General features: G+C 44.0%; 1 protein-coding gene across 1 annotated transcript; it reads right to left on the bottom strand.

Moving 5' to 3' along the window:
• Positions 1-2,026: 2,026 nt before the first annotated feature.
• ANKRD54 (ankyrin repeat domain 54) lies at positions 2,027-9,762 on the bottom strand. Its single transcript, XM_081928430.1, has 8 exons — positions 9,362-9,762; positions 7,061-7,108; positions 6,190-6,288; positions 5,120-5,191; positions 4,400-4,447; positions 4,173-4,297; positions 3,590-3,697; positions 2,027-2,692 (listed from the first exon to the last, which is right to left on the bottom strand). The coding sequence occupies exons 1-8, from the start codon at positions 9,597-9,599 to the stop codon at positions 2,618-2,620; spliced, it is 813 nt and encodes a 270-aa protein (XP_081784556.1). The 5' UTR covers positions 9,600-9,762; the 3' UTR covers positions 2,027-2,617.
• Between the last annotated feature and the right edge of the window lie 1,629 nt (positions 9,763-11,391).

The following is an 11,391-nucleotide window of genomic DNA, read 5'->3' as shown; positions in this document are numbered from 1 at the left end:
AAGTGAAAAGTTTCCACCATTAAATTCCCCTCTTTAAAAGTTCCAAAAAGTTCCAAAAGTTAAAGAAAAACCGAAAACCAAGGGGTAGAACCTTCAAAAGTTCATTTAAACTAGCAGAGAGTACGTGTTCTTTACAGTGGTGCATGCACAGTTCCTTATTTGTAACCACAAAAGTAGCCCCAAAGTAACTTTAAAGTCTTATATACAGTTACCGCAGTCTGATGATTTTTGTATCCAGACAGCCCGAGAGCTGTTTTGAAACTTTGTAATCCACACAAAAGAGAAAGGAAGAGGTTGCTGCCTATATCCTCTTGTAAAAAAGAAATTCTCAACTTTTCTTAACTTTCCATGCTCTTTAATTCGAATTTGCAAGGTGTACTCCAACTTCTTAAAAGTCCCTCTCAGCGCTTCAGATTTATAGCTCTTTGCTTGGTGTTTAAACAGAGCCGGAAGACGGACTTCCTTTTTAACGTCTCCCGCTTTCAGCCAAATTTCAGAAATTTAGAGTCCCAAATCTCAAAAACCTTACTCACGAGTAAGTTGATTCCAATCGAATGTTCAAGGAAGAAAGGTCAGCGCTCATCAGCAGCAGCCGCGCGGCTTCACTCCCGCGGAAAGAGCGATGAACTCACAGCACCGCTACCCCCTCCACGTTCCGGAGCCCCTTACGGGGTCCCTTCTTCGTTTCCGAGGTCGCTCTTGGTGCCCGCCGAGTCCCACGACCACAGGCTCACTCTACCTGTGGTTTTTCTTAACGGGTCTCCGCTTTGCCGTAGCGGACGACCCTTTTCCGCGGAGCCCCTCTTCACAGCGCGAAGAGGACCGCCATTGCTGTTTCGCGCCGCCTCCTATCAAAGCTGCTTAGCTTGTGAAATCAAAAACGTGGACTTCTGTCGAAAGATACGAATCCCATTAAATCTTGTCTTTCACAAAAGCAGCACACTTTTTAAAGCAACAACAAAAGACAGTCATAATAGCCTACTAGGCTCAAGGTTCAGAAGCAGCCTTGGAATTTCAATGGTGCAGGAATCAGACCACAATAATGGATTTGCTACAAATGCCCCCTGCCTCCTCCGATTAAAAAATGTGGGTTGGCTGAAGTCAAAAAATGCTGTTATGTGGCAGCAACATCCTTGAATCCGATGAGTTGGCACGTATCAGGCAAAACGAGTTCTTCTCTCATTGTGAGCATAAGGGCTGCTAAGTCTTTTTGTCTTTTTTAATTTTAGCGGCAGAATGAGAAGTCAAGCTTCCCTCGCTTCACTGACAGGCAACTACTGTAAATGGGAAGACATACATTTCCAAGGCCCATTCAGCCAAAGCAACGTACAGCATTGTCATCAAGAAAGCATCTGTCCTAGGCATGTGCCCACACACTGGGAAAGCAACCTCTCTCTCTCCCCTTTATGGCAATATCCACATTGGGAGTACTGGCTTGGTTTGCTGCTGTGATCACAAACCTTGGACTCACGCTCTTCCCTCTCCCTTTCTTGTGTGTGTGTAGGGACTTAAAGCTTCTGTTCCTGTTTCAGAACAAATTGTGATTTGTCACTGCGTCTAAACGCGCCAAACTGTGGTTTTCTGTTACATCTGAATCAGTCCGATCTTTGAAGGAAGAAAAGTAGTGTATGAAGCAGCCCTGAGAGACACCATTACTTCCAGCTCAGGTTTTTGAGGACTGATATAGATTATGTTAACTGGCACAGAGAGCAAAAGAAAGTCCAAGGAACAGTAACAAGCAGGAATAGGCAATGGGTAGCCTGGCGACTCATTATAGCTCCCTATTAGGCCTGAATCCCAGGCAGCCCATAATTATGCAAAAAAAAATCGGTGCAAGCTGACAGATGCAAGCAAGGAATTCTTTAAGTCTCTTACTCGCCCTCTCAGACAAGAGATTTTGGCAGAATTCTTCTCTTGCACACCTCAGCTACCGATGCAGGTACATGAGAAAGGCAGGAAATGAAAGTGATATGGTTTATAAGAGGGGAGCATAAGCAAAGAACCCTGTAAAAATCTTCCACTGCTATTTTGGAGGATGGGACAGAGGAGGAGGGAATTAAATAGCATTTTAGTGGGCAAAGCCAGCATTGCTGGCCCTTTAGCCCTTTCTCAGTGTAAAGTAGCCCTCCTGTAAAACTTAGTTGCCCAACAGGGTGTAGTTTCTCACTGTTTATGCAACTGCTCAACAAGTCATGTCCTTAGAAGTGAGACAACTCGTGTGGGATGCTGTGCCCAACAGCTTCAGTTTCCCCAAATGTTCTCAAAGCACGTTGGATTTGTCACTTGTAGAACCATGGAGATGCTTCTGAAATGGGGCAACTCCCCTGTACAAGGTGACTGCAAACTAAAACAGTTGTCACTGATGCATTAAAAAAAGAAGAAGAAGAGTGGTTCATTGTTCTGAAAGTCAGGGCCTCAGTATGAACCTCTTGTCCTGAAGGAAGCTTCCACAGCAGTAATAGTGGCCCAACAAGTCTTGGGCAGCTGAGCAAATATATCCAATAGGAAAAGCATGCCTAGTACCAGCAGCAGCAAGTCTGAAGTCTTGCTGAGGAGCTCCAGTTGCTCTTTCTCCCAAGGCTTGTCCGTTTGATTGAGGAAACAGTGGGAAATCCCGTTACCTCTTCTCGATCTTCTGCTTCTGCAAGCTGAGGGACGTGAAGCTGGCCAGGAGGTCAGTAACCTCGTCCACCTTCCAAGAGGGGAGGAAAAAAGCATAAGAACATGTTATAGAAGTCAAATAAGAATACGATGAAGGAAATGAAATTTGTGAGGTGACAGAATTCATTAATTCACGAAGACTGGGACTTGGTATTGTCCTGTTGAGCAAGAGAAAATTCTGCTACTGAAGGACAGAGAGAAAAGAGAAGTATGTCCACAAAAGTAAGAGACCTTGAAGAATGGGCGAGAAGGTAAGGTCAGGAAAAGAGGTTTTTTTTTTTTTTTAGCAATAATCATTTCCCAACAATAATCATTTTTTAACAATGACCATTGCAAGCTTTGAAAATGGTGCAATTCATCAACAAAAGCCACAGTTTAAAATTTGGTCCCTGATTCATGAGGGCTGACAGCGAGACTTGGGACTGTTAAAAGGATCTGCTGCCATGCAGAAGCAGAGTTGCACAGGCTTCCTCCTCTACCAGATTTGATGAAAAAGCAATCAGGACAATGGCTTTTCTTTCTAAGTGGAGCCACAGCTACTAAATAATTTTATTTTCACAGCAAAGCTATTGCGACGTTGCTTCTAGCAAGAAGAACCATGTGCAAGGGGAGTGGGCAATGCTCTGTTGAAATCAGGATAGTCTTTAAAATTTAAACTTCTCCAACTGTACTGATGGGTCTTGAACTTTTCATCCTTATGTTTCTAATAACAGAAAGTAATGTACTGTTTGATAAAGTATTATTAAACTAAAGCTTTACCTCCCACAATGTCTTGTAACTAAATAGTGTATCATTTAATAAATATATTTTTCTCTACCCTTCAGGAGTCTCAAAAAGGCACTGTCATTTTGCAAGACTGAAATATATTTAAACTTGGTTAAGTCAGATTTTAATTAAATATACAAAATCCCCCCTGTCATTCATTCACCTGCTCTTTTGTACTAGTCTTCTGTAGCCTGGAGCAAAGATCATCCAGCTGTTCCCGATGTTCGTGGCGCCCGAGGCGTTCAAGGTATTCCCGCAACATCTGGATGATCTGAAACAAGCAGCATAGGAGAGATGGGATTTACTATGAGCAATGGAGAGGGTTCACACTTCTAAGTACCAGGTCAAAATTTAAGTACTGTAATTCTCCTATAGGTTTTGATGAATTCTGAAATAAAATGGAAGCACGTTTGAAATAAATAAAACAGAACAAATGAGAACTAAATGGGGGCAAACACCATGGCTTTTCCACTGGCACAGAAACAAACTAAGCATACTTTTCAGATCGGCAGACTGCTTTGCTACTATTAAGATTAGACTTTCCCCCTATTTTATATGCATATTAAATCTGACAGCAGGTGGCAGGAGCCTATTTTCCTCAAGGGTTCCTGGGGAGGAATGGCTTTTATGGAAAAAGTTCCATAAGAAACTTCTATGCACAGAAGATCAACATTATGCAACCCGGCTCTATTATACTGTATTATGTATTGGATTCCTTGCCCACCCATTCTCCTTATCCTTATTACCTGCTTTACTTCCAGGCACACAGCTTCCAGACTCTGTGAGAGGCCCTCCTGCAAGATGTTCAGCTTCGACTTGGCCAAGTGCAGAGGGGTCCGTCCAGCTCGATCTAAGGCGTCCACTCGAGCTCCTGGAAGATGCACATGCAGAAGAAGAAAGGGTGTTTTAAGGAGGAAGATAGCCCCCTCCGGATATCTATAAACAGAGAAGGCAGCTTTCTAATTGGCATTACCTCCACGAAGCAGTGTGGTGATGATGGGTACATGGTTCGTGCAGGCAGCTGGGGAGGGAAAACACGAGACACACAACTAAGTAGTTACAGTAACTTGGTGGGGGACAGACTCTGCTTAATGGGGTAAAGGTTGGAGCATGGCACTCTCACAAGGTGCCAAGAAATCCTCAATTCAAATCTCAACTTTGAATCCCTAGGCGGCCTTAAACAAGCCAATACTGCCTCAGCCTCAGCAATCACTTTCAGCAGTATGGAGATAAGGATTCTAGAGATAATGTCCCCATTGGCATGTAACCTAAACCATGGCTTTTAGTGCTACACCCAGAAGCCAGAACAATTCGAAGCAAAACCTCGTGCACACATCTTTCGTCCTCCTGCACAGCAAGGAGAAAGTCTTCACCTGCATTTACTTTCAGTTCCTCCTAATGTGTTTTGTGTCTTTTATATTGTCATTTTATGTTACGAACCACCCCGAGATCTATGGGTATAGGGCGGTATACAATTCTAGTCTCATTTTGGCTTCAAACTCCCTAAGGCAGAACAGCTTCTTCTAACTCTCTCCTTGTAGTGCTGAAGAAAATCCAAATATCCTTAAGCACACAAGTTGCTACTGTGAGGCAAAGGAAGGAAAGAAGATATAAAGGAAAGAAATAGGCAGGTCAAAGGTAAGGCCAAATGTGACAACATTGCTGCAGTCTGGCGGGTGTGAGAGACGCTTACCCAAATGCAGGGGCGTGTTCCCCAGCCCATCTCGCTGGTTTGGGTTGGCTCCATGGTCCAAAAGCAAGTGCACTAAAACACAAACAGACCCATCCTAAGTGTAACTTGAACATGATGGGCAAAGAAAACCCATCAGATCTGAACTATTTACCTCTAAAATTGATAAGACTGACTATTCAACAGAGCCGACTCAATGTTACAAATAAGTTACCATTCAAAATTTTAAAGCATATATAACATAAAACAATGCTCTAACCATAGCAGCAGTAAAACATTTCATTTTTTAATGATTGGTTTCTTGCATTTAAACCCCACCCTTTAGCCAAAAAGGCTCTCGGACTGACTTAAAAATATCAACACTACTTCTACTTCAATTCCATCAGCCATCCATAAAAAATCAAGAGCCCCCAGCTCTTCTATATGCTCACTAAAAACAGACATTAAGAAGAACATTTTTAGAGCCCTTCTAAATGATAACAAGAAGGGGAGCAATCGTATCTCTTATGGCAAAAGTGCCCTTGCCTGAATCTCCCCAAATCCATCCCTCACAAAGTGATCCACAGGAACTAGGATCTCCTGTAGTAAAATGCCTATTTTATGTCCCCTGAAACTCTTTTTAAGTTTTATGTCCCCTGAAACTCTTTTTAAGTTTGCACACAGAGTATTAAGAAGCCATCATAGGCACCAATTTGCCATTCTTCCTTGGAAGTAGCTTCTGGTGTTTTCAGAGAGTTCCTTCCTATTCCTGCTTTCTAAGATTCTTTTAACTAAACATTTCAGGACTCATGACACAAAACTTCAGCTCCTCTTGAAGTTGTTCAGAAATATTCTGGCAATCTTGTGTGACACCACAATATTTTAGGAAGAATATTCCAAAATTGTATCAGTGTGCATAGCATCACTCCTCAGTCTCCTTGCACATGCTGGGTGGGATGCTTGCAAAAAGGATATGGGTTTTTTTTTGTTTTCTGAAGCTCAGCTTTTAAAGATAGAAAGAAAATGATTAGCAATCTAACCTGGAGAAATGGGGCCAGAAGCTGACAGGCCCATCTCATTTCAATGTGACTCACCAATACTGTCATTTCCATTGCAGGAAGCAAAGTGCAGGGCCGTTCGACCTTTGTCGTCAGCTGCACAGGGGTCCACCCCATCTTCCAGAAGCTGCTGCACTGGTGCCACCAAGGAAGACAAGACAGCAGTCAGAGAGCTGTTCTGTTGGTGATTCATCATTCAAATTCCAACTTCTGTGTCCCGGCTATGGAACTGGATCTAGCTGGTGGGCTAGATTGTAATCCCCCCCCCGCCACCCAAACTAAGTCACACTGAGCCAAATCTGATAGCTGGGCAGGGCAAATGCACACTTCACAAAGTGCCTTTCAAGCACTTTACAGGATTTGCCAAAGAGCCAAGTCTTTTGAAGCCCTTTGCATGAGGTTTTGCCTGCAAACCCCTTTCATCTGCCCCACACATGATGTCAGATTTGGCAGCAGGTACAGGGCAGGTGGGCATGGCCAAAATGAGGAGGCAGGCCTTGTTAGGTGCATGGGCTAGAGGTTTCTCATCTCTTTTCTGCACAATGGATTCTGGCTTGAGGGCACTGGCCTCCTTAAGAGGGACTGTTGTAAGCTACTCTGAAGGCATTTGACAGCTGAAGAGTGGGTAAAAATGCTTTAAATAAGTGAAGCTTATAGCTTGGTCACTAGATACTTCCTCAGTTCACTAATTTCCTTCAAGCTATTGACAAGAGTCCTTTAAAGGTGTTCCTTCCAAGGGAATTTTGAAATCACCGAAATCCACAGTTCAAAGCATTCTCCTTACCATGCAGGAAATCACATTCTTGCTGGCCACATTTCTAGCTTACAAGATACACATCACCAGAACTGATGTAGAAGACAACCACACACAAAGATACACACTAGGGCTCAAATCATGTGACCTTACCTGTTTCTAAATCATTAGAATTGGCAGCTTCTCTCAAGCGTTTCAAAGCTGTAGAAAAAGAGAGGGTGAGTTTTTTGGAAAGCAAATAGGACAAGAAGAACTTCTTAATTCTTTACTCCTAGGCTTGTTCTAAAAAAATTTGAATAATTCAGGTTTTGCAAAACAGATGCTTATTCATTACCCATTTCCTGTACACAAGCCATACCTTTTCACAAGGCTGAACTTATTTTATGGGATACAACCTTTGAAAGTTAGCAGGAACTATGTTAATTAATTGCTCTGATATTGAAGGGGGGAAAACTGGAAATGTCAGAAAAACTGGAAAAGTCAACAATCTCCATTATTAGAGGAATGGAATAGAAACTTATTGAGCATGGTGCTGATGACCAAATTAAATTATAAGAAAACCTAGAGAGGGCTTTGGACTTGTTAGATTTGTAGTATAATTTTATATAATATTAGAAACAAAGAAGAAACTACAAAAGATGGAGTGGTATTTGTAATTGTTTAAGTGTAAGAACATAACATAATGCTATGTTATATGCATGACAAAAGTTAGGACTGATTATACAAATAATATTTCTAATTTATGTCTGCATTTAAGATTTTTACATAATGCAATTTATTTTATCCAGCTAAATACAGTTTTTGTCTACCTAATATTCATTGTGACTGCCACGCAGAAGCTGCTTGTTCAATTCCCATTGACACTAAACTGGGTATTTCCTGCATTTCAACACTATTCTACTTTCATATGCACTCCTTAAAAATATATATCTAGAAGGCCATCTGCTTCCTCATCATATAACTCCTGTGCAAGAGCGCTCATCTGTTAAGAAAAAAAAACTACAGGTGCAAACAACAAGGCCTCCCCACCCCTTGTCTGATTGTCTCGTTATTTTGTAAAGTTTTACAAAAGATTTTGCACTACCCAATCTTGTACATGGGAGTGCAAATTTACCCACAGTCTACCTGCAAACTGTTTTCTCACTCAAATCACTTCCTCATTTTGCACCCTCTCATACAAGTGCACTCTGAAGAAACCCTTCAAGTGATGCTGTATTTGTATAAAGAGAAAAGTGTGACACGGACAGGGTATTCCCATCTCTTTTCTTCCCATGCAGTAACCCAGAAGAAAGCATCTTTCCCTCTTCTCTTTTGCTTGCTATTTCTCCAGGTTCTGAAAAGCCAAAACTGGCTTCACTTGGGCTGCAGTCCTCTGCACACTTACCCAGGAGCAAGCTCCAGTGGGTCTTCCCACTGCATAAACATGCTTAATAGTCTTGCTCTTTTAAGGCTGCATACTCCGAATTATTCAAAACAGACCAATTACTCCTTCACAGACCAGATACCCTTTTTACTCCCAATCAAGACAGCAACATGCCCCAAAACTTCAACAGGTAAAACAGGTAAAATGAAGGTTCCAGTTACTATAAAACCAAGCCACTATAGTTAATTCAGATTTGAGTATCACTATTGCATCCCACCCTTTTTCTGGGGAGCTCAGCATGGTACTTTGTGCCCCATAAGCACACTTTGGTCGCTACACTACAGTGGGTCCTCAACAGAGTAACAGAAGAGCTGAGGCACAGTGGATCACAACTTCCAGGCAGTGTAGCTGAAATACCTGACCATGTGACCAAGCATGAAAGCCCAGTCCTGTGGCTGTTTATTCAGTGCACAACAGGCCTCACTTCCTAGAAAGCACATTTGGGATGGAAGCCCAACTCCGTGCGTGTTTATTGGGGCACAGCTACCCGGGAATCCCCACTGAAGTTACATTCCCCTAATGCATATTTGCATGGGTGCAAAGCCCCGCTGAACCCATTAGGATTTCCTCCCAGTAAAGCATGCCACAGGTTGGGCTTTTTAGTCTTGCAATAATATAAATAATAACAAGTTTATTATTTATACCCTACCCATCTGACTGGGTTGCCCCTGCTACTCTGGACTACTACTACTAATTAATATTAAGTTTATTATTTCTAGCCCGCCCATCTGACTGGGTTGCCCCTGCTACTCTGGACTACTACTACTAATTAATATTAAGTTTATTATTTCTAGCCCGCCCATCTGACTGGGTTGCCCCAGCCACTCTGGGCTACCAATAATAAATAGTAATATTAAGTTTATTATTTCTACCCCGCCCATCTTGCCCCAGCCACTCTGGGCTACCACCGTCCCCCCAATCTCCTGGACCAATCTTTCCAAGCACAGGCCCGGCGGCGGCCTGGAGGTTCCCTCACGCGGCGCGCCGGCAAGGCGGACGGGGGCAGCCCCCTTCCGCGCCCAGCCCCTCACCGTGGATCTCCTTGCCGGTAGGCCCCACCTTGCGGTGCAGCCGGGCGGCCTTGCGGCGGCGGCCGACGAGCTTGCACACGCGGTGCTCGCACTGCCACGGCAGCTGCAGGTAGTGCAGCGAGGCGGGATCCGGCGCCTCGGGGACGGCCCGCAACGCGGCGCCGAGGCCCGTCAGGGAGAACATGTTCGCGGAGGCCGGACTCGGGTCTCCCGCGCTGCCGCCGGCGCCGCCTTCCATCGCCGCCGTCGAGGCGCCACTGCGCGTCCGGATCTCAAGCGAAGCGGGCCCAGGCTCAGAGCGCGAAGGCGGGGGCGAACTCGCGTAACCATAGGAACAATAGAATGTGGGGCGGGAAGGTGGGGGAAGAGGGAAGAGGAGCGAGTCCGGCCGCCGCCACCGCAAACATCCACTCAGGAGCTCCGCAGAAGCCGCCGCGTAGCCAATGGCAGAAGGCGGGCGACTCTAAGAGGCGGGGCAAATGACGTCAGAAGAGGGGGTCGTGCGCCAAAGAGATCTTTTATTTGAGAAAGGAGCCACCACGCAGGAATCTGCCATATGCGGGGCTACATCGACGGGCCAAGCTGTTAATAATAGTTTTCTTTTCTTTTCTTTTAATAAAAAAGCTTGATGTGGCTGGGTGGGAATGCTAACTGTGGAAGGGAAGTAAAATGGAGTATCTTGGGAGGATGGGATAGCCGGCTGGAGCTCCAGACATGTGCAAAGTGCTCCTTCTGTTGCACTTTTCACATGTAGGAATCCACAATGATTTGCATTATACAGCAAGGTTAAAATACCCTTTCGCTTTCTCCCTTAAAAAAACCTATTTTTGCCCCATTTCAGAAATGCTTTCAAAGCAATTGCAGCAGAAAGAAGCCGTAAGTTACATTCCTGGGCCTTTGCTTGTGCAAATTCAACCAGTAAAGTTTTTAACATTGCGGCATTTCTGTCTGCAGAATTGCTGCCTGCCATGATGTATTTAAAAACGCCATCAGGGGGTAGGGGAAGTGATATTCTTGTCAAGTTTCTTTCATACTGTGACAAGAATTTTGAGGTCTTCGATATATGTTAAATGTTCATAAGTGTATCAACCAAGCACGTACCGCATTTTTCACTCTATAACACGCACCCGACCATAACACGCAAGTAGTTTTTAGAGGAGGAAAATCCGTAGGCATGCCACCCGAAGGCATTCCCTCCATAACGCAGACATTTCTCCTTACTTTCTAGGCGGAAAAAGGTGAGTGTTATGGTGCAAAAAATACGGTACATGGATCAGCACAGCAAGACCGACCTGAAACCATTTTGATTACCAAAGTGACCAAATGTTTTCCCTGCAAGCAGGGAAGGGGGGGGGGGTCAGGGAGCCTTTCCATTGTCTCAGGAATTGAGTAATCAGCATTTTAATGGGAGACAGACTATCAGGAAATGCAATCAGATAACCTGGCAAACAGGAAAAACAACATTCAAATTTCTGTTTCAGATCACCTTTTCTGTGATGTAGATATGTGGGGGGTGGCCCTGGGTTACACCCCTTCTGTGCTGTATGTATGATGTATAGAGCTGTGCTCTTGAGCTCCAGGGCAGAGAATTTTAAATGTCTATATAAGGCCTTGTGCGCCATTGTTCTGGGTTCCTCCTCCCTCCTGCGTGGAGAGTGAGGACCCTGTTGCAACAGATCAATAAAGATCAGGCTTACTGGCTGCTTTGCTTCTCAATATTCTCTGGCTGGCCTCTGTTATTTTCTCCTCCAAATGGGGAACCTACGTAAGGACCCTATATGGACTCTTGGATACCCCATATGGGAAAAAGGGCAGGTTTTTGTTTTACAGCATTACTTTTTAGTGATAAAGAACATGGCTATTTAAAAATACTAGAACGAAAGTGAACCGTAAACCAAGGGGTGGCTAACACCGGAACTTCCAAGAGGTTTTTGTGGTCTCCAATACCTTCCCAAATTTGTTTTTTGGTGTGTTTTTTAAAGTACCGTATTTTTTGCTCTATAAGACTCACTTTTTCCCTCCTAAAAAGT

Source organism: Podarcis melisellensis (assembly GCF_964234715.1).
Source record: "Podarcis melisellensis genome assembly, chromosome: 10".
Taxonomy (NCBI): domain Eukaryota; kingdom Metazoa; phylum Chordata; class Lepidosauria; order Squamata; family Lacertidae; genus Podarcis; species Podarcis melisellensis.
The sequence above is the reverse complement of the archived record's forward strand: the minus strand, read 5'-3'. Positions and strand labels throughout refer to the sequence as shown.

What these genes read in the sequence shown, in the direction of transcription:
- ANKRD54 (XM_081928430.1), bottom strand. Translation starts at nt 9,599, where the DNA reads ATGGAAGGCGGCGCCGGCGGCAGCGCGGGAGACCCGAGTCCGGCCTCC. An exon ending in TACCGGCAAGGAGATCCACG is followed by an intron (nt 7,109 to 9,361) that starts GTGAGGGGCTGG and finishes CTTTTTCTACAG; the next exon opens with CTTTGAAACGCTTGAGAGAA. An exon ending in TGTGCCTGGAAGTAAAGCAG is followed by an intron (nt 3,698 to 4,172) that starts GTAATAAGGATA and finishes TGCTTGTTTCAG; the next exon opens with ATCATCCAGATGTTGCGGGA.